We start from the raw sequence: 27,319 nt of genomic DNA, 5'->3' as shown, positions 1-27,319 counted from the left end.
TCCTTCTATAGCTGCTCCCACCAGCCTCCTCTGGTTGAAAGGCTGAAATGTCTGCACAATGCTAGCAGAAAGGTATCCTTTGTTAGTGCAGTGTGCAGGAATTAGGGCTGTGAATTGCCAGGGACCTCATAATACTATATTAAAATGATAGGACTGTGGCAATACAATAAGTATTGTGATTCTCACAATTCTATATGTATTGCGATTCGATACTGGGATTTTATTGCGATTCAACGTTCCAAACATATTGCTCACTATATGTAAGCTGTCCCATGCAACAACAAAAATAATAACTGAAACAAAAACGCTGAAAACAAATTGGCTCCCTATTTAAAAAGAAGATGACAACAAGCTATGAAGGAAAAATACAGAAGTTTTGGTGCAGGTACAGCCAACTAGCGCAATTTTTTTTATTGCAATATTGTCTAAACGATAAGATACATAATCAAAAAGAATATTCCAATATGTAACTAGGGCTGGCACAATTTCCGTATAACTGACAATTATGGATGAAGATTTTATTTTTGCAAACAGCTGACTGAAGACTGGATGGCTGGTTGAGTTGAAACTAGCAAACGAGTCTTCGATGCACTAACATTTATTGCATAAACACATTAATTTTCCATTCTAAAATCAAATCTGCTGCCTCTCTGAACTGGATCTGTCTGAGCAAACTGTGTGTCTGTGTAAATTATGAATATGTCTATGGTGTATGCAGGCACCCGAACTGAGCCATAAGGGAAACTGAGCATCTATAACCCCATTATCAGTAAGGGGGTGGCAATGTTTGCCCCATCAGTAGAAGGAATCTCCTGACAACAGACTACTTTTTAGTGGTTAGAGCTTTGGGTCAGAAACCGCTCAATCGAATCCCCGAGATGACAAGGTAAAAATGTGTCATTCTGCCCCTGAGCAAGGCAGTTAAACCACTGTTCCCCGGGCGCTGAAGACTGTGATTCAGAGGGGTTGGGTTAAATGTGGAAGACACGTTTCAGTTGAATGCACAACTGACTAGGTGTCCCCCTTTCCCTTTTCTTGAACACCAGTGGTGTAGTGACATTCTTTTTTTAGGTACGGGATCTCCTCAAAAAAAAAGTACATTTCTCAAAGTTTATACCGACACTCTGTTGATTATAATTATATATATTATATATAACATGCATTAAATTCATCCTCCAATTGCAACATCTGCCTATGGCAATACATATTGTCTCAAGAAAATGTACTTTTCTATACCCTCAAACATCAAGTTAGGCATACATTATTTCAAAATAGGCCATTATCACTGTCAATCAAAAATGACAATTTACAATCATTTGATCTCAGGCGGTTTCATGGGAACATTTAGATGTTCTTGAATTACTGCTTCGTGAGCGAATTACAGCTGATGTTGTTTGTTTTAATCAAAGCATATATCCTGCCCAGTGGCGGACTCTGCTGAGTTTCAGCTCCTAAAATCTCACTAGAAATTAACGTTAGGCCTACTATGCTATTCTATTCGGTTCTGTTATGTAAAATACTCATTCATCATCATGTGATCTTGAGGGACATTAATTCAGCTTCAGAAATAATTTTTCTGAAATATTTTACCAGCTTGGTGTATTCTCAATTTGAAAAAAGTGCGGAAAAGCCGCTCCCTCGCACTTCGGCAGCACTACATCCCCAATGAACATCAAGCCATGCCAGCCTGACTATTTCAAAACTACAAACAACATAGTGTATTCAGAAAGTATTCAGACCTCTTGAGTTTTTCCACATTTTGTTACGTTACAGCCTTATTTAAAAATGGCCGTTTCCCCTTATCAATCTACACACAATTCCCCGGGATGCTGGCCTTATGGCTTTTTCTTTGCAACTGCCTAGAAGGCCAGCATCCCGGAGTCTCTTCTTCACTGTTGACGTTGAGACTGGTGTTTTGCGGGTACTTTTTAATGACGCTGCCAGTCGAGGACTTGAGGCGTCTGTTTCTCAAACTAGACACTCTAATGTACTTGTCCTCTTGCTCAGTTGTGCACCTCTTTCTATTCTGGTTAGAGCCAATTTGCGCTGTTCTGTGAATGGAGTTGTACACAGCGTTGTACGAGATCTTCAGTATCTTGGAAATTTCTCGCCTTCATTTCTCAGAACAAGAATAGACTGACAAGTTTCAGAAGCTCTTTGTTTCTGGCCATATTAAGCCTGTAATCGAACCCACAAATGCTGATGCTCCAGATACTCAACTAGTCTAAAGAAGGCCAGTTGTATTGCTTCTTTAACAAAGAACAACAGTTTTCAGCTGTGCTAACATAATTGCAAAAGAGTTCTAATGATAAATTAGCCTTTTAAAATGATAAACTTGGATTAGCTAACACAACGTGCCATTGGAACACAGGAGTGATGGTTGCTGATAATGGGCCTCTGTACGCCTCTGCCGTTTCCAGCTACAATAGTCCTTTACAACATTAACAATGTCTACACTATATTTCTGATCAATTTGATGTTATTTTAATGGACAAAAAAATGGCCTTTCTTTCAAAAACAAGGACATTTCTAAGTGACCCCAAACTTTTGAACGGTAGTGTACATATTCAGACTCTTTAATCAGTACTTTGTTGAAGCACCTTTGGAAACGATTACAGCCTCAAGTATACTTGGGTATGTCACTACAAGCTTGGCACACCTGTATTTGGGGAGTTTCTCCCATTCTTCTCTGCAGATCCTCTCAAGCTTTGTCAGGTTGGATGGGGAGCGTCGGCAGAGCTATTATCGGGTCTCTACAGAGATGTTCGATTGGGTTTAAGTCCAGGCTCTGACTGGGCCTCAAGGACATTCAGAGATTTGTCCCAAAGCCACTCCTCCTCTTGGCTGTCTTGTTGGAAGGCAAACCTTCACCCCAGTCTGAGGTCCTGGGCGCTCTAGAGCAGGTTTTCATCAAGAATCTATGTACATTGCTCTGTTCATCTTTCCCTTGATCCTGACTAGTCTCCCAGTCCATGCCGCTGAAAAACTTCCCCACAGAATGATTCTGCCACCACTACGCTTCACCGTAGGGATGGGGCTAGGTTTCCTATAGACGTGACGCTTGGCATTCAGGCCAAAGAGTTGAATCTTGGTTTCATCAGACCAGAGAATCTTGTTTCTCATGGTCTGAGAGTATTTAGGTGCCTTTTAGTAAACTCCAAGTGGGCTGTCATGTGCCTTTAACTGAGGAGTGGCTTCCGCCTGGCAACTCTTCCATAAAGAACTGATTGGCGGAGTGCTGCAAAGATGGTTGTCCTTCTGGAAGATTCTCCCATCGCCACTGAGGAACTCTGGAGCTCTGTCAGAGTGACCATCGGGTTCTTGGTCACCTCCCGTCTCCCCCGATTTCTCAGTTTGGCCGGGCGGCCAGCTCTAGGAGGAGTGTTGGTGGTTCCAAACTCCTTTCATTTAAGAATAACGGAGACCACTATGTTCTTGGGGACCTTCAATGCTGCAGACATTTTTTGGAACCCTTCCCCAGATCTGTGCCTCGACACAATCGTGTCTCGGAGCTCTATATACAATTCCTTCGACCTGATGGCTTGGTTTTTGCTCTGACATGCACTGTCAACTGTGGGACCTTATATAGACAGGTGTGTGCCTTTCCAAATCATCTCCAATCAATTGAATTTACAACAGATGTTTCTACAACTTGATTTGAGTCTATCTCAAGGAAGATCAATGGAGACAGGATGCACCTGAGCTCAATTTCGAGTCTAATAGCAAAGGGTCTGAATACCTATGTAAATAAGGTATTAGAAAAATATATAATTATACATTTACAAACATTTCTAAAAAACTGTTTTCGCTTTGCCATTACAGGGTATTGTGTGTAGATTGATGAGGAACATGTTTTATTTAATCCATTTCAGAATAAGGCTGTAACGTAGCAAAATGTGGAAAAGTCAAGTGATCTGAATACTTTCCGAAGGCACTGTACCATTACTCATGGAGAACTAACAACATGTTTCATCTGTCAGTGATAAAACATCCCCTTCATCTGCAGTATTGTTCTGATGCCAACGGTGACCACCACCACTGTGCAATGCATGGCTTCAAACAGCTACTTTGCATTAGTAACAGGATTTTAAATAAGATACCATTCTTAGTCCACCTTGGTCTAACAGACTCTAAAGAAGGGGGGAAACAGTAGCTGGGCAGTTTAACTCAGACACCCGCATAACATTATTTAGCCTACACTACGGACAGAACACTGATGGACAACTTTTCAAGTTCAAACAACTTAAAAAGAGCCCGAAACAGCTCGGTCTATTCAACTCTGTTCTACCTCAGTCAGAACTGAACCACGTATGAAAGCCAGAGAAAAGAGAAAGTGTTGCTGGGGTAGAGAGCAGGGACTCGAGGAGCCAAGAGCGCCCCAGCCATCCCAAGCTCTCTCTATGAGGGAGACATTTGTGTCTCCTTGGTTTGGCTTCTTCCATGTTCCTTGTTTGAAACAGCCCATCTCCTACCTAAGCTGGTTAGGGGTTCCCTTATCTCTGTTACTCTCTCCACCCCATCCTCCTGCTTCACTTTCAGTGCTTTGGGGGAGCTGCGAGAGCTGCTGAGGGAAGGGGAAACAGGAGTTATTCACAGGCAACACAGGCACAGCAACACCAAGATCACACTAATTCGTACAGATTCAAAAAACAAAACAAAAATAAACATTGATTGACCATCCCCAAAATTGGTTAGCAATGCACTTCATCGTGGTACAGCTTATTTTGTTATCCGTTGTTAAAAGGTAAAGGAGCTGTTCATAGAGACTGAGAGAAATCTGCGAGAGGTATAGCAAAATACATTGGAAAGATGGAGAAGGCAACGAGCGATAAGATTATTTTAGCGATAAGATGTCTTTGTAAGATTGGTCTATGACTTGAAAGTCAAGGATTCTTTCTGTTTAAGTGTAACTACCCAGGAAATGATTGATTAGGATGCATACAGATGACTACTATGAAAGAGTTTGGTTCAAGGTTTCAGCCAGCAGTGAATTACTAGCACTGTGAAAGTATGGGAGCTCTTAGGAAGAGGACATCCTTCTTAGATTGTAACCAATACAAAAAAAAGAAAGCATATTTTGTGTTGGGACTACATTTCCAAAGTTGATGCTATGTTCATCTCCCTTTTCTCCTCTGTCTCCTGAATGTTCATTGCCTGTGTTTGTTTTAGGTAGAAGTTTGAGTAATGTTCTGCAATAGATGATGCCCCCCAGAGTGAAAAGCCACTCCTACTGTCTAACATGCCATGCAAAACCCAGGATAGCCTGTCAACTGGTTGTCTCTCTATTCAGAGAGCAACACACATCCTGTGGTGTCTGGGCTCACATCACAGACACTAACTAACTTCACAGATGAGTTATCAAAGTATGGCTGGGCCGGAGCTAGCAACACAATCTACCATCAAAGGTTATGAGGGTATATGAAATGTCCAATCAAAGAGAAGCAGCTTATCAGCATCAATCTGCATGTCAAGCTAAAATCTGCTTACACTAGTGTTTCCTCCCATTTCTAGTAATCAGCATTAGGCACCGTCTGTCATTCCAGTATGGAAAGAAAACAAGAGGACTTGAACAGATACCATAAAAGGTGAGATCTCATGAGAAATAAGGTTGTGATTTAGGCCTATTGAAGCACTCATAAGTTCACCCGTCCTGGTGTTTTATTCATGCTCTTGCTAACTCAGACAGCAGAAGTAAATTACTATCTAGCATAAGAAAATACAATCGCTTCTATTTGAGAACAATGTTTGTGCCGTGGCGAACACGAGTTGGAGTTTAAGTACTGCCAACAACACCTGACAGTAGCACACTATTATAATTAGGTTTACAGATAGTGCTCTCGGTTGGAGAAAAATGCATGGATTCACATGAAAAGTGTAACAACCTCTCCATTACCAACCAAACATTTAGCTTATCTACGTAGCTACTGGTAAGTAGCTACCACCTCAAACGGAATGATCAACATTGTGGCACATTCTTCAATGGCACCTTCAACTGTATTTCATCAGGCCTAATTATAAGCATGTTATACCAGCGTTAGTGACAGCACAGTTTATGACGCATTTTGAAATTAGTGTTATCAAATACAAATGACATAGAATTGGCCAGTCTGAAAAAAAGGCGCTACATTTATTTTTTTTAATGAATGGCTGAAAGTGTTATATGCATATCTTTTGGTTAGAGTGAATAGGACGACTGGTAAACTCCCAAACACACCGGCTGACAGTTGTATTACTTCCAAAGATTGGGTTTTATCAGTTTATGCAAATGAACCAAAGAGTGCATTGCATTAACATGTCAGAATGACTAGGAGCTTAGTTAGTTCGAGTAAGACAAGGATTGATTGAAACCCAATCATTGTATGGCTGGGAAAGAGGCTCCCTGTCCGCGATCAACCCAACTCTGTCTCTTTTCATTCATTTCTACATACTTACTTTTATAGCTTTTATTGCAGACTTGGTAATATTGGTCATCTTGGCCTTGGAGATCGGAGGCTTGTACTCATTCAGAGAGTAGAGCTGAAACACAAAAAGCAATGGAAACAAACCTTTTAAACATGTAATATAATATACAGTCATTAAATCAGACAAGAAACAATTATCAGGGCTAAGGCTTCAGAGAAATGGCAAATATTTAACTTGAAAGGCATTTGAAGAGTTTGTACAGTAGGCTACATAGGCCAGGGAAGGAGTGTAGTCAAGTGTTTTAAGACACTTGGGGCTTCCTGTATTATGAACACAAAGATCAATCAAGAAATAGCCTCCAGTCTACTATTTACTTGTTTTTTTTCAGTAGCTGAAAAAGTAGTTTGTGTGTTGATACTATTGGGGATGATGCTGATCTTTTAATTTTCTGTATGTTGTCGATGGTATCTGATTTAATGGTTCATGTTATGTAATTCTACACAGGCACACCATGTCATGTGGCCACATCCCCAGTTGTAAGGCTTGTTGCAACATCGGTCCTAATTTTGCATGTCCGTTATCCAGATCATGAGTATCTAGCTATTGAGTGCTAGCTTACTAGCAAGCTAGTAAGCTACACCACAATTCAACACCAGTTTAAGTGTGTACTGCAGGACTAGTTTAGACATGCATTATTGCTATAGAGTTCTCAACCAGATAGCTGTGTGTGAACTAGATGGTAATTGTACATGAAGTACAATTAGTGGGACTTCCTTTACCATTTAAAAATTATTTTTGCTTGGCCATCATTGTAAATAAGGATTGGTTCCTAACTGACTTGCCTATTTAAATAAAGGTTAAATAAAGGTTAAAAATAAATGTAAACATAATTATTCAGACCCTTAGCTATGCCACTTGAAATTGAGCCCAGGTGCATCCTGTTTCCATTGGTCATCCTTGAGGTGTTTCTACAACTTGATTGGAGTCCACCTGTGGTAATTTCAATTGATTGGACATGATTTGGAAAGGAGTTGGAGTTCACCAAAAGACCTAAAAGACACAAGATTCTCTAGTCTGATGATTCAACTCATTGGCCTGAATGCCAAGCGTCACATTTGGAGGAAACCTGGCACCATCCGTACAGTAGCATGGTGGTGGCAGCATCATGCTGTGGGGTGGTTTTTCAGCGACTGGGAGACTAGTCAGGATCGAGGAGAAGATGAATGGAGCAAAGTACAGAGGTCCTTGATGAAAATCTGCTCCGCAGCGCTCAGGACCTCAGACTGGGGTGAATATTCACCTTCCAACAAGACAACAACCCTAAGCACACAGCCAAGACAAAGCACAAGTGGCTTCAGGACAAGTCTCTGAATGTCCTTGACTGGCCCAGCCATAGCCCGGACGTGAACCCGATCATACATCTCTGGGGAGACCTGAAAATAGATGTGCAGCGACACTCCCCCATCCAACCTTGAGAGGATATTTTATTTTTTATTGTATTTAACCTTTAACTAGGCAAGTCAGTTAAGAACAAATTCTTATTTACAATGATGGCCTACCAAAAGGCAAAAGACCTCATGCGGGGACAGAGGCTGGGAATGAAAAAAAATATCCCCAAATACCAAGCACGTAGCGTCATACACAAGAAGACTCAAGGACTTAATCACTGCCAAAGGTGCTTCAACAAAGTACTGACGAAAGGGTCTGAATATTTATGTAAATGTATTTTTTTTTTTTAAATACATTTGTAAAAATGTGTAAAAACCTGTTTTTGTTCTGTCATTGTGGGGTATCGTGTGTAGTGAATGAGGGGGAAACTATTTAATCAATTTTAGAGTAAGGCTGTAACGCAACAAAATGTGGAAAAGGTCTGAATACTTTCAGAATGCACCCGGTTTAGTCCAGTCAGTGTTTTGCTTGGCCTAACAAATCCTACCACTTAGGCTTTAATTATGGCAGTTATTGGTCCAACTGGGATTCTTGGGAGGTCCATACCCTATTGGATATGACATTTAAAATGGTTACGGTGGAGGTTAGGTTAGGGATGTCCCATGGATCCCGGAAGGCACTAACTACACGTGTTTGCTTTGTCATCATTGAGCATTGTGTGTAGATTGATAAATAAAAACATTTCAGAATAAGGCTGTTATGTAACAAAATGTGGAAAAGGTCGTGGGGTCTGAATACTTTCCTAATGCACTGTAGTTAGAGAAAATGTTGATGCTTTTTTGGGGTCTAAATCGTTTGCAAAGTGTCTAAATCGTTTGCGAAGTGTTAGCTGAGGAGTCAAAAGTTGCATTGTTTACAGTGAGTGTTGGAAGTGATTATGTAACAATAGGGAGCTTTAACATGTTGAAAAAAGTCCTATTAAAGTTAATATGGACAAAGACAAAGTGTTTAAAATGTATAAATATCAAAAAGTTGTATGCAAGCACACTATTCCAGACCAGTCTTCACATTTTAAAGTTTGAATTTTGTTTCCAGTTTAAATGGTGTAAAACGAGTCGCGCGCAGAAGAATAAGAATGAGGAAAATGTAAAGTTGGGACTTGAGAAACCAAAAGTCCCATCTAATTACTGCATTCCAGTCAGACGAATTGTGACTCGACCACTTGGCTGCACGAATTGTGTGCGCAAACTGGCAAGGCGCTGGCGCGATGTCCAGGCAAAATACGTTTGGATTAAAAATATATTTGCTAACTTTCTACATATAGTGTAGGTACCTAGTCGTACAAAGTCAATTATTGGTTTACTGCATAATTTACTAGCTAACTGCACACGGCCACCACGCTAAAACATAACATTAGCTACCTGGCTAACGTTAGCCATTTTACCCGGCCTTGCTCGGCACAGCTTGGCTAACATTGTTAGTTAGCTCGCCAGCAAACCTTCACAGTTGAATGTGACAGCTAAGAAATTAAATAGTTAACTAAATAAGATTGGGCGGTGTACACGGGTTGTAGCTAGTTATTTTTTACGCTTTTTGAGTTAGCTTCGCTGAGTGAGTTTAGCTATTACGTCAGCTAACTAACATTAGCTAAACATTCTTAGCGCACTCTGCCAGATTACAATGTGGCTAACAGTACAGTAGTTGGTACAGTACCTAGCTACAGTCAGCATAATTTAGCATAGTTATTTCTGACCAAATGACGAGATAGCTTCGCTTACACGTACAAATACTAAATGGGTGGTAAATATTCATAGGCGAAGCAAACCGTGTCTACTGAAAGGATGAGGCCTTGTATCTAGTTGCCCTTCTCCCCATTTTCTACTTGACGCCAATCATACAATTCGATAAGTCACTTCCATTGACATGGGGGATAAATCATACAAACCTCGTCGTTGAATGCTTTGACTGCCTCCATGGTGTTGTATTTTGGGTTCGCTGTAAAAATGTTTATATTGTTCTCAACAACCGGCTTGATGCATACATGCTCTGGCTTGGTGAGATGGAGGAAATTGCCAATATGGCGCACAACCACAACGAAATCCAATACGAACAGTACACAGAAACCAGCGAACCCTAGTGTCACACATTGGCATTGCAGGTCCAGTAGACAAATGAAAGTAATTGGCGACGACTCGTGGCCAAAAAATACTATAACACCTCGATAGTTTATTCAAAAAAAGCATACTCTGTCAGAGGAATAAAATACAAAGACACAAATATATTTATAACGCAGAGCATTTAAACGCTTTAATACTCTTACAGGCAATTCATGACAATTTACCAATGAAAATATAGAATTGTACACACCTTACACTTATGTACAATTATTTTATTTAAAATATTTACCACAGCTAAATCATCTCAATTACAATTTGTGATGAATTGTTGCTGGCACAAAATGTTATGATTGCATAACAACATCTCCATGGATCTGAATGTAACATCTATCACATACAGCAATGTTGAATGAAAATGTATCTAAGCAAACCCACAAAAGTATCATGATCCTAATGTAAACACGATAAGTCTAAGTCACAGTACTAGTCAAGGCAGTACTAAGTGCATGTCTGTGGCACTGTTAGAAAATAAAACCTTGTCCTATGGGCTACTGACCATGTTGCAAAATAAACACTTGGAAATACATTTTCTGAGAGATGGTTCACATGTACCCAATGTTCCATCACTCACTACTTAAAATACCACAAAAACAAGCAAACACAAATACTGTACACATTAAAACAGAATTGAAAAAAAAAACAGAAAATTGTTAGATCTCTAAACATAAAAAGAAATTACAACATTAACAATATAAAACCATATAATGTAATCCAATCAACCAAATGTTTGCATCAACTCCATTTAAGAACTTTAAAAATATATATACACTATTCTTATCATGAGTCCACTTAGTGGCAAGACAACACAAGCTGCTTCCTATTGTATATAGTTTGATAAAAACGCAGCCTAAGTACAACTATTAGTGCTACTGGGTTATGGGTAGACAATGGCAGTGAGTCTTATAAAACGCTCTGAGTAAAAGTTGCCCTTAGGCACAGGTCCACAATCAGCTCATCCATTCCAAATCCTATTCATAAGCATTAGTGGGAGAAACTCAAAACTGACATTAGATCAGTGTTTAGGGGCAACTTCATCCTTCTCCCTTATAAACTGGTCTCCACAAAGGAGACAGCGATGGCATTGGCTGCTGCTGCGGAGGGCTCTACCTGTGCTGCCACCTGGTGTACATGCTTGAGACAGATCTCCTGGAGCAAAGGTGTGTTGGCGTCTTTCCATTCCCTGAATCTGGGCGAGGTGAGGTCAGGGTCTGACAGCACCTGCTCGATGGTCAACAGGTCTGCCTCCTTGGCCTGAGTCAAAGGGGAAGAGAGTGAGAGAGAGTGAGAGAGAGTAACTATGCTCAGGAGTCTCAATACTTGCAATACTATTCAAAATGATGCATAAATAGCACATACAATTTCTGCAGAAAACAAGGACAACAATTTGATACTGCCACTTATGTGGTGATAAACTGATAAAAACAAAAGCATACAATAATTCTAGTCAAGTTGGCGGATATACCTTTAGCGTGCTGTTGAGGGTCCTGATGAGGTGCAGTTTCTCGTTAACGTCCTGGTTTTTGCATCGCTTTATAAAGGAGGCTCTGAAGTCCCTCTTGGTGGATGGTTTACGGTCTCCTATGGGAGAGAGGCTGGCCTGCTTGAGGTGGATGTACAATCTCTCCATCTCATCAGACGAGACTTCGTGGTTCACTGCAAGAATAAAATGGACCTTAACAACTTTACATTTTAGCAGAAAAATATTGGTATTTTACTACTTTTCAAAAATCCCAAAGATAAAGTAGGATGAGGTTTGGGGTCAATTTCCTTACTCAAAAATGGTTAAACAGAATATTAAGTGATTTAAAGCTCATTGAAAGTATTTACATAGTTTTGACTATAACTGCTTCGGTTAATCTTTTTTTCCAACTGGTTAATTGACAGTCATTAGAAAATGCACTGTATTCTTAGTGCAGGAGGCTGCTGAGGGGAGAACGGCTCATAATAATGGTCGGAACACAGCAAATGGAATGGCATGAATCACCTGGAAACCATGTGTGATACCATTCCACTTATTCCGCTCCAGTTATGACTACGAGCCCATTCTCCCCAATTAAGGTGCCACCAACCTTATGTGATTATCCAAAACTGCAAAAACAGGACAATAAACAGCAACTTTTCATGGCTGTTTATTTACCACCACAGACAAATGCTGGCATTAAGACCGCACTCAGTCAGCTGTATAAGGAAATAAGAAAACAGGAAACCACTCACCCAGAGGCGGCGCTCCTAGTGGCCGGGGACTTTAATGCAGGGAAACTTAAGTTAAATAAATTTCTATCAACATGTTAAATGTGCAACCAGAGGGAAAAATTATTCTAGATCACCTGTACTCCACACACAGAGACGCGTACAAAGCTCTCTCTCGCCCTTCATTTGGTAAATCTGACCACAACTATTCTCCTGATTCCTGCTTACAAGCTAAAATTAAAGCAGGAAGCACCAGTGACTCAGTCTATAAAACATTGGTCAGATGAAGCAGATGCTAAACTACAGGACTGTTTTTCTATCACAGACTGGAACATGTTCCGGGATTCTTCCGATGGCATTGAGGCGTACACCACATCAGTCACGGGCTTTATCAATAAGTGCATCGAGGACGTCACCCCCACATTGACTGTACGTAGATACCCCATCCAGAAGCCATGATTTACAGACAACATCCGGACTGAGCTTAAGGGTAGAGCTGCCGCTTTCTAGGTGCGGGACTCTAACCCGGAAGTTTACAAGAAATCCTGCTATGCCCTGCGACGATCCATCACAGGCAAAGCGTCAATACAGAACTAAGATTGAATCATTACAACGGCTCAGGCGCTTGTCTTATGTGGAAGGGCTTGCAAACTATTACAGACTACAAAGGGAAGCATAGAGACACGAGCCTACCAGACGAGCTATATCACTTCTATGCTCGCTTAGAGGCAAGCAACACTGACGCATGAATGAGAGCATCAGCTGTTCCGGACGACTGTGTGATCATGCTCTCCGTAGCCAACGTGAGTAAGACCTTTAAAACAGGTCAACGTACACAAGGCTGTGGGGCCAGACGGATCATCAGGACGTGTGCTGACCAACTTGCAGGTGTCTCCACTGACATGTTCAACATGTCCCTGATTGAGTCTGTAATACCAACATGTTTCAAGCAGACGACCATAGTCCCTGTGCCCAAGAACACAAAGGCAACCTGCCTAAATGACTACAGACCCAGATGATGCAATCTCTATTGCACTCCACACTACCCTTTCCCACCAGGACAAAAGGAACACCTATGTGAGAATGCTATTCATTGACTACAGCTCAGCGTTCAACACCATAGTACCTTCAAAGCTCATCACTAAGCTAAGGATCCTGGGACTAAACACCTCCATCCGCCACTGGATCGTGGACTTCCTGACGGGCCGCCCCCAGGTGGTGAGGGTAGGTAGCAACACATCTACCACGCTGACCCGCAACACTGGAGCTCCACAGGGGTGCGTGTTCAGTCCCCTCCTGTACTCCCTGTTCACCCACTGCTGCATGGCCCAGCACGACTCCAATACCATCATTAAGTTTGCAGACAACACAACAGTGGTAGGCCTGATCACAGACAATGACGAGACAGCCTATAGGGAGGAGGTCAGAGACCTGGCCGTGTGGTGCCAGAATAACAACCTATTCCTCCACGTAACCAAGACTAAGGAGATGATTGTGGTCTACAGGAAAAGGAGGACCGAGCACACCCCCATTCTCATTGACAGGCCTGTAGTGGAGCAGGTTGAGAGCTTCAAGTTCCTCGGTGTCCACATCAACAACAAACTAGAATGGTCCAAACACACCAAGACAGTCATGAAGAGGGCATGACAAAGCCTATTCCCCCCCAGGAAACTAAAAAGATTTGGCATGGGTCCTGAGATCCTCAAAAAGTTCTACAGCTGCAACATTTACATTTACATTTAAGTCATTTAGCAGACGCTCTTATCCAGAGCGACTTACAAATTGGTACGGCAATTGCTCGGCTTTTGACCGCAAGGCACTACAGAGGGTAGTGCGTACGGCCCTGTACATCACTGGGGCTAAGCTGCCTGCCATCCAGGACCTCTACACCAGGCGGAGTCAGAGGAAGGCCCTAAAAATTGTCAAAGACCCAAGCTACAGCATGGCAAGCTGTACCGGAGTGTCAGGTCTTGGACAAAAAGGCTTCTCAATAGTTTTTAACCAAAAACCACAAGACTCCTGAATAGGTAATCAAATGGCTACCCGGACTATTTGCATTGTGTGCCTCCTCCCCCAAACCTTCTTTTTACACTGCTGCCACTCTCTGTTTATCATATATGCATAGTCACTTTAACTATACATTCATGTGCATACTACCTCAATTGGGCCGACCAACCAGTGCTCCCGCACATTGGCTAACCAGGCTATCTGTATTGTGTCCCGCCACCCACCACCCAGCAACCCCTCTTTTACGCTACTGCTACTCTCTGTTCATCATATATGCATATTCACTTTAACCATATCTACATGTACCCACTACCTCAATCAGCCTGACTAATTGGAGTCTGTATGTAGCCTTGCTACTGTATATAGCCTGCATTTTTACTGTTGTTTTATTTCTTTACTTACCTATTGTTCACCTAACACCTTTTTTGCACTATTGGTTAGAGCCTGTAAGTAAGCATTACACTGTAAGATCTGTTGTATTCAAAGCACGTGACAAATAAACTTTGATTTGATTTTGATTGGAAGACTTGGATATTTTGGTATTCAAATCTATTAAAGAAAAACTCCAAGGGGGCAGGATGTGCAGGCAGACATGCAGACTAACTCACATCTTCAGATATACACTTCTCAAAAAATAAAGGGAACACTTAAACAACACAATGTAACTCCAAGTCAATCACTTCTGTGAAATCAAACTGTCCACTTAGGAAGCAACACTGATTGACAATAAATACATGAGACGGAGTCTACAACCCACACAAGTGGCTCAGGTAGTGCAGCTCATCCAGGATGACACATCAATGCGAGCTGTGGCAAGAAGGTTTGCTGTGTCTGTCAGCGTAGTGTCCAGAGCATGGAGGCGCTACCAGGAGACAGGCCAGTACATCAGGAGATGTTGAGGAGGCCGTAGGAGGGCAACAACCCAGCAGCAGGACCGCTACCTCCGCCTTTGTGCAAGGAGGAGCAGGAGGAGCACTGCCAGAGCCCTGCAAAATGACCTCCAGCAGGCCACAAATGTGCATGTGTCTGCTCAAACGGTCAGAAACAGACTCCATGAGGGTGGTACGAGAGCCCGACGTCCACAGTTGGGGATTGTGCTTACAGCCCAACACCGTGCAGGACGTTTGGCATTTGCCAGAGAACACCAAGATTGGCAAATTCGCCACTGGCGCCCTGTGCTCTTCACAGATGAAAGCAGGTTCACACTGAGCACATGTGACAGTCTGGAGACTCCGTGGAGAACGTTCTGCTGCCTGCAACATCCTCCAGCATGACCGGTTTGGTGGTGGGTTGTTGTGTGGGGTGGCATTTCTTTGGGGGGGCCGCACAGCCCTCCATGTGCTCACCAGAGGTAGCCTGACTGCCATTATGTACCGAGATGAGATCCTCAGACCCCTTGTGAGACCATATGCTGGTGCGGTTGGCCCTGGGTTCCTCCTAATGCAGGACAATGCAAGACCTCATGTGGCTGGAGTGTGTCAGCAGTTCCTGCAAGAGGAAGGTATTGATGCTATGGACTGGCCCGCCCGTTCCCCAGACCTGAATCCAATTGAGCACATCTGGGACATCATGTCTCGCTCCATCCACCAACGCCACGTTGCACCACAGACTGTCCAGGAGTTGGCGGATGCTTTAGTCCAGGTCTGGGAGGAGATCCCTCAGGAGACCATCTGCCACCTCATCAGGAGCATGCCCAGGCGTTGTAGGGAGGTCATACAAGCACGTGGAGGCCACAAACACTACTGAGCCTCATTTTGACTTGTTTTAAGGACATTACATCAAAATTGGATCAGCCTGTAGTGTGGTTTTCCACTTTAATTTTGAGTGTGACTCCAAATCCAGGCCTCCATGGGTTGATACATTTGATTTCCATTGATAATTTGTGTGTGATTTTGTTGTCAGCACATTCAACTATGTAAAGAAAAAAGTATTTAATAAGAATATTTCATTCATTCAGATCTAGGAAGTGTTATTTTAGTGTCCCCTTCATTTTTTTGAGCAGTGTATATACAAAAGTTATGTGGACACCCCTTCAAATTAGTGGATTTGGCTATTTCAGCCACACCTGTTGCTGACAGGTGTACAGAATCGAGCGCACAGCCATGCATTCTCCATAGACAAACATCGGTAGTAGAATGGCCTTACTGAAGAGCTCAGTGACTTTCAACGTGGCACCGTCATAGGATGCCACCTTTCCAACAAGTCAGTTTGTAAAATGCCTGACCTGCTTGTGCTGCCTCGGTCCACTGTAAGAGCTAATATTGTAAAGTGGAAATGTCTTGGAGCAACAACCTATTCAGCCGCAAAGTGGTAGGCCACACAAGCTCACAGAGCGGGACCGCAGAGTACTGAAGCGCGTAAAATCATCTGTCCTCGGTTGTTACTGTCAGCTCTAATGTGCTCCCAAAAGACCGAAGCTGTAACATTATACAACTACTGCTTTCACTTTTCCTTTAATATCATAGAAATTGTGAGATGGGTGGATTTTCCATTTCCTTCTCAATTAATTAACTAATATGCTCCCCTTATTTAAGTCAACAATTGTTTAGAAAAAACCCAGCTAAAGAAGCCTCCTCACCATCTTCTGTCCTTATTTCTAGCACAGCCAACTCCTCTGTCTGCTCCCTGGAGTTAAAGTCTTCCCTGGCTGTGCTCCCTGGTGGGTCCTGGAAGGACGAAGCCTCCTGGTGGTGCTGTAGGGGCCCCTCTTTCCTCTGATGCTGTGGGGGCCGATTTGTGTGGACCTGCACAGAGCACACCACCGTTTCCCCGGCAACAGGAGAGGCCTGCGAGACCAGGTCCAGCCAGGACTGACGATGCTTGGCCAGAGAGGACACGGAACTCTGTGATGTTATCGTGCTGACAGGTGAGGAGAAGGATCCATTGGTCTCGCTGGGAGGGGAGAAGGAGTATGGGGGAAGGAGGCTACCCTAGGAGACATGAACATTAAGGGTGTTTCAGCAGGGTTAATAGATGTCCTCTAGTGATTATTTTTCACTTGTACTGTTGAAAAGCGATAACCCAAGAATAAATACAGTAAAGTACACCCACTAAAAGGGTAAAAAATAATGTTTTAAGGAAAATAATGTTTTTAAGACAACTTAAGGAGTAGGGCATTCAAGGAGTTGGTCTGATGGGAATCTGTGATGTCATCGGCCTCCCCCCTTGTTTGCGGAGTAATAGACAACAAAAGAAAAGCCCCACTTGTGATGTCATGACATATCTGGACCACCTATTGAGATGTGCCTTTTGTTAAGTAAATCAGGTGTTAAATGAGGTGAAAAGACTGGAGTGCCACTTTAACGCTCAACACTTTGCAGAAAGAAATGCAACACAGTGTAACTAGGGCCCAAAGTTTTTCTTGGTCAGGTCACACGATTAGGAAAAACTCCTAGCCCTAATTACCAGGGCTTCCTCAACAACCCAGTGCCTACTGACCTGATGTCCACTGCCATGTGGACCACCCACATCCGCAGAGTCCTGGCTCATCTGCTCTGAGTATGGGGGAGGGGGAGCCTCTATTGTCTCAGCCTCCTCGTGATCACTCGCCTCGCTGTAGCACTCTGTCCAGAGTCAAAATGCCATTAGGCTACATACTCCCCAGTCTTCGCTTGACAAACAATAATCAGCAGTGATACTGAGGCAATAGTAGTAAAGAACAGAGTGAGGCAGTTGGTGGAATTGACTGATAAATGATAAACCATTCTGACTGATCAACATGAAAACCTACCAGCAGTGTTTCCCTCTGCCAATTCATATTGGATTGAAGCGAGCCCAAGCTTATTCAACCATCTGCAAAAGACAAAGAGAAATGGTCACATTTCTCACACTGCTTCTATGATGACACTCTTAACTTGACTTACATGACTCTCTTCATGTGACTTACATGTTCATCTCCTCGTAGGTATCAGCTGCAAAGTGAAACATCATGACTTGTGGGTGACATGCTTTGATGGCACTGCAAGAGAGAGGTGAACATTTACTTTCTCACTGTGTTCAATCACTCACACTTTGCTCAGACTGAAAAAGTGTCAGTAAATGTTCAATGATTTCTTGGAATAGACTCATTGACATTTTTACACCAACAGTAGCATGATTTTATAAAATAAGAAAAATGTTAATTACAATTTTTTCTTGCACTCCAATGCTCTGTCGATCATGAAGTCAGTCAGGTTAATGTATCCCTCTGCTTTCTCTGCCTAAAAATAAGACCGGATTGACAGATTCTTCGCATTAAAGCAATAAAAAAAACACTATTCCATGCACCATCACCTAATTCATAACACCTTAAATTCTTGATATTGATTACTGCATTGTTGGGTTTGGAGTTTTTGCAAGAAAGGATTTTCACTGTACTTGTGCATGTGACATTAAAACATGAAACACCCGTCACCTTTTCTCAATTTCTAGTTCCCTCAAATTTGTTTTGACACATGGTAAGCACAGGCTTTATTAATTCCTCCATCACGCCAATAAGTCATGCAGATCACATCAGCCTCTGTAGAAGAAACTGAGACACTGACATTTCCAGCTTCAGGAAACACCATGTCAAACTCCAACAGTGACGAGAGGCAGCAGGCAGCTGTGGCAATGACAGGATGACTCTGCGTAGCGGGCTAAGTGGTGAGCGTTACTCACCAGCGGATTCGTGTACCAGTACAGAGAAGTCCTCTTCAGCACAAACCAGTACTTCTTCCATTTGAAGCCCAGGAAGCCCTTTCCATCCTTCTTCCTGTAGAGCCAGCCCTGGTGGTCAGATTCCCCCAGCTCTTTAACCGAGACCCTCCGCCTGCTCATTGCCACATTACCTGAACATAGAAACACACACAGAGGAGATGGTTCCTGAATTCATGCACCGTGGTTGGATGCAACAATAAACCCTCCATTTCAATGTATTGCAATGCAGACATTTTAATACGGCACTTTGATTGGTCTCATAAATAATTTTTATGTACAGCAAATTCAGAATCTCTTTTAACCACTTTCAGCCTACCTGTGTCACATGTAAGTTGTCAGACAGGAAGTAGTCAAAAAGGTCTTCCAAAGGATTATATCACACACAATGAAGCACAGACTGCTCAGCATACAGTAACTGCACATGAACAGAAGGCTAATAATACTGGGCTCTCTTGCTGAGCTTGGTCTTAAGGCATTTGCAACAACCCTCCACACACACACACTCTAATCATCCTGTCACTTCACACACGCCCACGTCAAGGGGCCAAATTACAATTGAGCTGCACAAACAGCAAGCAGCAGAATCAGGCCTGGATAACAATTTACCTCCTCGAGTCTTCCTTCTGGACTTCTGTCTCAGGGAAACCTTGGAGAACAGAAGGTTGTAAGAGGTCAGATAGTCACTAGTTCAGGAGATGGGTGATTGAAGGTAGTGCTCAATCAGACAGTCCCTCACCCAACTACCTCAAATATAGTCTCTGGAACATCCTGTTTCACACCAACCGTGTCACATGTGTCTCTCTCGCTCTCAGTCTCTCTTGAAAATAATTATTTGTTGTGCGTGCATTCTCTCTCTCAAACATACTGTTCTGTTTCTTTCATGTTTTCATTCCCGTTCTCTCTCTGATATTGTAAATGTGGTATTTACATGAAATAAAAAAACATTTTTTATATATACTGAATGAAAATATTAACTCAACATGCAACAATTTCAAAGATTTTACTGAGTTACAGTTCATAAGAAGAAATCAGTCAATTGAAATAAATTAATTAGCCCCTAATCTATGGATTTCACATGACTGGGAATACAGATATGCATCTGTTGGTCACAGATATCTTTAAAAAAAACTATGGGTCTCTGGATCTTGTCACGGTATTTCTGTGGATTCAAATTGCCATCGATAAACTGCAATTGTGTTCGTAGCCCATAGATTATGCTTGTCCACCATGGGGCACTCTGTTCACAACGTTGACATCAGCAAACCGATCACCCACATAGCGCAATACGTGGCCTGTGGTAGGGAGTCTGGTACTGCCAACATCTCTAAAACCACATTGGAGGCAGCTTACGGTAGAGAAAAACAGCATGCCAATTGCACGCTCCCTCAAAACTTGAGACATCTGTGTTTGACAAAACTGCACATGTGTCATGATCATGAGGTTTAATCAGCTTCTTGATATGCCACACCTGTCAGGTGGATGGATTATCTTGGCAAATGAGAAATGTTCACTAACAGGGAAGTACATTTGTGCACAATGAGAAAAATAAGCTTTTTGTGTGTTTGGAAATGTTCTGCAAGTTCAGCTCTTGAAACATGGGATCAACACTTTACATGTTGCGTTGATATTTTGTTCAGTGTATAAAGTTAAATTATATTTAATGATGACATCATATGAGAAAGGAATTATAGATCATCTACAGTACTTACAGGGTTGTAGTCATCAGCTGCCATGGAGGGAGCCAGAGATATAGGGAAGGCAGCCTGCAGAGAGAGACCTTTTTAGTTTATTCACAGACCTTAAAATACTAAATGCACTGTCGTTGGATGCAACAAGAAACAAAACATTATTTACCCTCCATTTTAAATCAATAGACTGAGTACAATACTAAAAATTTCAGAACGTCAACTTGTTCTCTCTGGATTCAGAAAAAAGGGGGAACTGCCTCACATCATGGATGAGTAGGTAGCCATTTAAAGCATGTACACTGTAAGTTGCATTTTGCCCCCATAGGTCAATTCTCACATGACTGTGTCAGCAGGTAGCCTAGCGGTTGCTGGTTCAAATCCCTGAGCAGACTAGGTGAAAAATCTGTCAATGTGCCCTTGAGCAAGGCACTTAACCCTAATTGCTCCAGTAAGTCACTTTGGATAAAAGTGTCTGCTAACGGACAAACAAAAGTGTAGTCAGTCCTTTTCATTACAGCAAAACATCTTCAAACCAAACATGGAAACCGACATTGTCACAGGCAGAAACACAGTTCTTTGCATTGACATTATTGACCAACTTCCTCATAGGATACTCCCTCAAGGGAACTGGGTTCCAAACAGAGAATAACTGAAGGTTTTGATGGTGGGACCCTAACAGACCCCATAGCCACACAAACCAAAAGGTACCTTGCCAGTGATAAAAGCATGTCAACTAAGGAAACACTCATTCCAGATCCATAATAGATCCATAGTAAATACATCCAATTCAGTAAGATGCATGAATTGAAAACTATTTTTAAGTACGGGCAGCTCAAAAATCCCATTCCTATAATACCATACTACATTAATAATACAACATAAATGATATCAAGATGATACATGGTTTATAAATCAGTACCTGCTGCTTTCAAACCAGGTTAAGATAAATACACTTCAGAGTCCTGCTTCAGTTAAACTACCTGCATCGTAAGGCTGGTCCTCACCAAATGACACATACCACAGAAAGGAAACCTACCCAGCATACACTTCTCCCTCAGTCTTGCTCAACACACTTGCATTTCAGTCAGCAACATGTTTCCGGTTGTTAGCCAACCGATGACCATGAGCTAAACTGAATGATACCTCACTGTTACCACAGCTGCAGCCTTATGCAAGGTCTATGAACTTCACTCTATGGATCCACTAACCACAGCTAAACAGATGAACTAACTGCACCAGTTATCAGATTACAGAAACGATGTAACAACCAGCTCTAGAGAGCAGCATAACCACATCAGAGAGGTCAAGAGGGGCAAAATGCTTCCACACTCAATCACTGCTGGTTAGTGCTATCTGGAGGATCCATGGGACTTCCCTACCCTAAAACCTAACCTAACTCTAACCATCTTCAATTTCAATAGGGTAGGGACCTCCCAAGAATTCCGAATAGGACCAATAACGGCCATGGTTGGAACTGAATACAATATCACAAAACTACGGTGTACGCCTAATTAGTAGGATTTGTTATGCCCAAGTGCCAAGCAAAACATTGACTCGACTAATCCCGGGTTCAGTGAACCTTCTTATGCCTAGCAATTTACTAAAATGTGTGTCTTTCTATTATGTATTGACTAGTTAAATTGTTTAACCAAACCCCGTGTTTGTAAATATCATATTGGCCTATAATAATGCAGTTTTAACTAACAGGGCAACGAAAAAACAGTTGGTGTTTAACATTAAATTGAGTCAAGTACTCAAATATATCACCCCAAAACATACCTGCAACCTAGATTTGAAAATGCGTATTTTAACGATGATAATGTTTCTGTTGAAGGAGAGTTTGCAACGTCGAAACTCCGCTAAAACGTTGTCGAACATTAGGGTCGTTTTAAAGTATCAGTGATTCAGAATTCTTCCACTTGAGTTAGTGTGTGCGCCACCACCCAGTAACCACTAGATGTCCCTCTAGCCAGCGCATCAAATGTGTAAAGACCGCCTACACTTGTGTATAATACGCCAAACCTGTTGACTTGACTTTCATTGAATTGTCAAACTCTTGCTGTAGCCCATATATATCCACAGTCTGTACAAACAATTACACTTGCCATAATAATGCGGATATTACAGTCTATCAAAGCCATCATTACTGAATGAATTTCATAAAATATACTATAACGGAGGTGCCTTAGGAAAAAGGAAATAAATGTGTCGGATCATCAGAAGATTGCGGGAGCTGTATTGTTAGACTTCCGTGCAGCCTTTGATATTATTAACCATAATCGGTCATTGGAAAAACGTGTGTTTTGGCTTTACATCCTCTGATATATATTGGGTTGAGAGCTATCTATCCAATAGAACAGAGGGTATTCTTTAATGGAAGCTTATCTAAAGTAAATCATGTAAAGTGTGGTATTCCGTAAGGCAGCTCTCTTGGCCCTCTACTGTTCTCTATTTTTGTACTAATGATCTACCTCTAGCACTAAGCAAAGCCTGTGTCTATGTATGCTGGTGATTCAACATTATACACGTCAGCAACCACAGCTAGTGAAATCATTGCAACCCTAAACAAAGAGTAGCAATCAGTTTTGGAATGGGTGGTTAGTAATAAACTAGCACTGAACATTTCTAAAACTAAAAGCATTGTATTTGGTACAAATCATTCCCTAAGTTCTAGGCCTCAGCTGAATTTGGTAATGGCTGATGTGGCGGTGTCATTTTTATTTAAAAAAATATACAAGGTTTCTAAACACTTCTACAATAATGTGGATGCCTCCATGATTACGGATAATCATGAAGGAATCGTAGATAATGATGAGAAAGGTAGACGCAGAAATATCATACCTCCCATTATTGTAATGTGAGAGGTTAGCATGTCTTGGGGTATGATATTTGTGTGTAACTTTCTCACTCATTATTTATGATTTATTCAGGATTATCCGTAATCATGGAGGCATCCACATTATTGTAGAAGTGTTTAGAAATATTTTCTATTCTTATTTACTATAAAAGTGACCCCAAAATGCAACAGTACGTTACTTACCAATAATTTCTATGGAGTACAGAGCCCCACCCCCCAACATATGGATCACTGTCCCAATTATTTTGGAGCTCACTGTATGTATGCATGTAACTGTCCGTCAGACCTTTTTTGGTAATATTGTTCTTATAAAAAGTGTGTAGTTCACTCCTTGCCTATTGATATGTATTATGTCATGTTTTATGTGGACCTCAGGAAGAGTAGCCCGCTGCTTCAGCAACAGATAATAAAACACTAGATCACAGGCAGAGAGTTCCCTCTTGGTCCACTTATGGTTTTCTGGGAGGAAATGTGTGGGGAAATCAAAACTCTTCTCTCACTGTGGGGAGCACAAGCTGTAGCCATAACATTGTCTGCATGCGTGAGCAGATCTAGCGCTCTGACTGGGGCTGTAATGTTTGTGGATGGAAGCTGCTATCTGCTCCGAGGTTTGAATGTGGTGGGTTCTCCTAGTGCTGGGAGACTAGTGGCAAACCAGACATATTCCTGGAGAGGACAACTATAATATAGAGGTTACCCTCCTCGTGTCCCCCCTGACCTCAACTCTCATGGGGCTCATTTCATGCCCCATTGTGCCCAAAAAGTAACAGGCATAATATAGGGACATACAGGCTACACTTGTGTATAATACGTCATCCTCTTGACATCATTGAATTGTCACACTCTTTGCTGTGGACCATATACAGTATACCCACAGTCTGCGCAAACAATTACACTTACCATAATCATGCTGGTATTACATTCTACTAAAGCCATCACTATTGAATCAATTTCACAAAATATATCATTATGGAGGTTCTCTCAGAGTCTCTCTCTCTCCCTCTCCCTCTCTCTCTCCCTCCCTCCCTCCCTCAGTCTCTCCCTCTCCCTCTCTCCCTCAGTCCCTCCCTCAGTCTCTCCCTCAGTCTCTCCCTCCCTCCCTCAGTCTCTCCCTCCCTCCCTCAGTCTCTCCCTCCCTCCCTCAGTCTCTCCCTCCCTCCCTCAGTCTCTCCCTCCCTCCCTCAGTCTCTCAGTCTCTCAGTCTCTCCCTCCCTCCCTCAGTCTCTCCCTCTCCCTCTCTCCCTCAGTCCCTCCCTCAGTCTCTCCCTCCCTCCCTCTCTCCCTCCCTCCCTCAGTCTCTCCCTCCCTCAGTCTCTCCCTCAGTCTCTCCCTCCCTCAGTCTCTCCCTCAGTCCCTCCCTCAGTCTCTCCCTCCCTCCCTCAGTCTCTCCTCCCTCCCTCCCTCAGTCTCTCCCTCCCTCCCTCAGTCTCTCCCTCCCTCCCTCAGTCTCTCCCTCCCTCCCTCAGTCTCTCAGTCTCTCAGTCTCTCAGTCTCTCCCTCCCTCCCTCAGTCTCTCCCTCCCTCCCTCAGTCTCTCCCTCAGTCTCTCCCTCCCTCCCTCAGTCTCTCCCTCTCTCTCTCCCTCCCTCCCTCAGTCTCTCCCTCTCTCTCTCCCTCCCTCCCTCAGTCTCTCCCTCTCTCTCTCCCTCCCTCCCTCTCTCTCTCCCTCCCTCCCTCAGTCTCTCCCTCCCTCCCTCAGTCTCTCCCTCCCTCCCTCAGTCTCTCCCTCCCTCCCTCAGTCTCTCCCTCCCTCCCTCAGTCTCTCCCTCCCTCCCTCAGTCTCTCCCTCCCTCCCTCAGTCTCTCCCTCCCTCCCTCAGTCTCTCCCTCCCTCAGTCTCTCCCTCCCTCAGTCTCTCCCTCCCTCAGTCTCTCCCTCCCTCAGTCTCTCCCTCCCTCAGTCTCTCCCTCCCTCAGTCTCTCCCTCAGTCTCTCCCTCCCTCAGTCCCTCCCTCAGTCTCTCCCTCAGTCCCTCCCTCAGTCTCTCCCTCCCTCCCTCAGTCTCTCCCTCCCTCCCTCAGTCTCTCCCTCCCTCCCTCAGTCTCTCCCTCCCTCCCTCAGTCTCTCCCTCCCTCCCTCAGTCTCTCCCTCCCTCAGTCTCTCCCTCCCTCAGTCTCTCCCTCCCTCAGTCTCTCCCTCCCTCAGTCTCTCCCTCCGTCAGTCTCTCCCTCCCTCAGTCTCTCCCTCCCTCCCTCCATCCCTCAGTCTCCCCCTCCCTCAGTCTCTCCCTCAGTCCCTCCCTCAGTCTCTCCCTCCCTCCCTCAGTCTCTCCCTCCCTCCCTCAGTCTCTCCCTCAGTCTCTCCCTCCCTCCCTCAGTCTCTCCCTCCCTCCCTCCATCCCTCAGTCTCTCCCTCCCTCCCTCCATCCCTCAGTCTCTCCCTCCCTCCCTCCATCCCTCAGTCTCTCCCTCCCTCCCTCCCTCAGTCCCTCCCTCCCTCCCTCAGTCTCTCCCTCAGTCTCTCCCTCAGTCTCTCCCTCCCTCCCTCAGTCTCTCCCTCAGTCTCTCCCTCCCTCCCTCAGTCTCTCCCTCAGTCTCTCCCTCAGTCTCTCCCTCCCTCCCTCAGTCTCTCCCTTCCTCCCTCAGTCTCTCCCTCCCTCCCTCAGTCTCTCCCTCCCTCCCTCAGTCTCTCCCTCCCTCCCTCCCTCAGTCCCTCCCTCCGTCTCTCCCTCTCCCTCCCTCAGTCCCTCCCTCCCTCAGTCTCTCCCTCCCTCCCTCCATCCCTCAGTCTCTCCCTCAGTCCCTCCCTCCCTCCCTCAGTCTCTCCCTCAGTCCCTCCCTCCCTCCCTCAGTCTCTCCCTCAGTCCCTCCCTCCCTCCCTCAGTCTCTCCTCCCTCCCTCAGTCTCTCCCTCCCTCCCTCAGTCTCTCCCTCCATCCCTCAGTCCCTCCATCCCTCAGTCTCTCCCTCCCTCCCTCCCTCAGTCTCTCCCTCAGTCCCTCCCTCCCTCCCTCAGTCTCTCCCTCCCTCCCTCAGTCTCTCCCTCCCTCCCTCAGTCTCTCCCTCAGTCTCTCCCTCCCTCCCTCAGTCTCTCCCTCCCTCCCTCCCTCCCTCCCTCAGTCTCTCCCTCAGTCTCTCCCTCCCTCCCTCAGTCTCTCCCTCCCTCCCTCCCTCAGTCTCTCCCTCCCTCCCTCAGTCTCTCCCTCCCTCCCTCCCTCCCTCAGTCCCTCCCTCAGTCTCTCCCTCCCTCCCTCAGTCTCTCCCTCCCTCCCTCCCTCAGTCCCTCCCTCCCTCCCTCCCTCCCTCAGTCCCTCCCTCCGTCTCTCCCTCTCTCCCTCCCTCAGTCTCTCCCTCCCTCAGTCTCTCCCTCCCTCAGTCTCTCCCTCCCTCAGTCTCTCCCTCCCTCAGTCTCTCCCTCCCTCAGTCTCTCCCTCCCTCAGTCCCTCCCTCCCTCAGTCCCTCCCTCCCTCAGTCCCTCCCTCCCTCCCTCAGTCCCTCCCTCAGTCCCTCCCTCCCTCCCTCAGTCCCTCCCTCAGTCTCTCTCTCCCTCTCTCCCTCCCTCAGTCTCTCCCTCTCTCCCTCCCTCAGTCTCTCCCTCTCTCCCTCCCTCAGTCTCTCCCTCTCTCCCTCCCTCAGTCTCTCCCTCCCTCAGTCTCTCCCTCCCTCAGTCCCTCCCTCCCTCAGTCCCTCCCTCCCTCAGTCCCTCCCTCCCTCAGTCCCTCCCTCCCTCAGTCCCTCCCTCCGTCTCTCCCTCTCCCTCAGTCCCTCCCTCAGTCTCTCTCTCCCTCTCTCCCTCCCTCAGTCCCTCCCTCTCTCCCTCCCTCAGTCCCTCCCTCAGTCTCTCCCTCCCTCCCTCCCTCCCTCCCTCAGTCTCTCCCTCCCTCCTCCCTCCCTCCCTCAGTCTCTCCCTCCCTCCCTCAGTCTCTCCCTCCCTCCCTCAGTCTCTCCCTCCCTCCCTCAGTCTCTCCCTCCCTCCCTCAGTCTCTCCCTCCCTCCC

The 27,319-nt window shown here is 44.4% G+C and overlaps 2 protein-coding genes across 7 annotated transcripts in view; both read right to left on the bottom strand.

Moving 5' to 3' along the window:
• LOC135508338 (SR-related and CTD-associated factor 8-like) overlaps positions 1 to 9,855 on the bottom strand; it is a 43,492-nt gene extending 33,637 nt beyond the window's left edge. For 2 of the 4 annotated variants that reach the window (XM_064928447.1, XM_064928448.1), the window contains exons 1-2: positions 9,737 to 9,855; positions 6,433 to 6,516 (exon numbers count right to left, since the gene is read on the bottom strand). In XM_064928447.1, the coding sequence (XP_064784519.1) occupies positions 6,433 to 6,516; positions 9,737 to 9,766 (114 nt within the window). In that variant the 5' untranslated portion in view covers positions 9,767 to 9,855. Of the gene's footprint in view, positions 1 to 4,472; positions 4,565 to 6,432; positions 6,519 to 9,736 lie in introns of those variants that run through there. The other 2 variants (XM_064928449.1, XM_064928450.1) reach the window with 2 other exon arrangements.
• A 215-nt stretch (positions 9,856 to 10,070) lies between these two features.
• The window catches only part of LOC135508336 (connector enhancer of kinase suppressor of ras 3-like), an 80,374-nt gene continuing 63,125 nt past the window's right edge, over positions 10,071 to 27,319 (bottom strand). For 2 of the 3 annotated variants that reach the window (XM_064928440.1, XM_064928441.1), the window contains 10 exons: positions 20,552 to 20,605; positions 19,449 to 19,488; positions 18,804 to 18,973; positions 18,291 to 18,364; positions 18,052 to 18,123; positions 17,896 to 17,957; positions 17,604 to 17,728; positions 16,744 to 17,095; positions 11,431 to 11,621; positions 10,071 to 11,219 (listed from right to left, as the gene is read on the bottom strand). In XM_064928440.1, coding sequence (XP_064784512.1) covers positions 11,013 to 11,219; positions 11,431 to 11,621; positions 16,744 to 17,095; positions 17,604 to 17,728; positions 17,896 to 17,957; positions 18,052 to 18,123; positions 18,291 to 18,364; positions 18,804 to 18,973; positions 19,449 to 19,488; positions 20,552 to 20,605 — 1,347 coding nt within the window. In that variant the 3' untranslated portion in view covers positions 10,071 to 11,012. Of the gene's footprint in view, positions 11,220 to 11,430; positions 11,622 to 16,743; positions 17,096 to 17,603; positions 17,729 to 17,895; positions 17,958 to 18,051; positions 18,124 to 18,290; positions 18,365 to 18,803; positions 18,974 to 19,448; positions 19,489 to 20,551; positions 20,606 to 21,510; positions 21,538 to 27,319 lie in introns of those variants that run through there. The other variant, XM_064928444.1, reaches the window with a different exon arrangement.

The sequence above is a fragment of the Oncorhynchus masou genome, chromosome 21 (assembly GCF_036934945.1).
Source record: "Oncorhynchus masou masou isolate Uvic2021 chromosome 21, UVic_Omas_1.1, whole genome shotgun sequence".
Taxonomy (NCBI): Eukaryota; Metazoa; Chordata; class Actinopteri; order Salmoniformes; family Salmonidae; genus Oncorhynchus; species Oncorhynchus masou.
The sequence above is the reverse complement of the archived record's forward strand: the minus strand, read 5'-3'. Positions and strand labels throughout refer to the sequence as shown.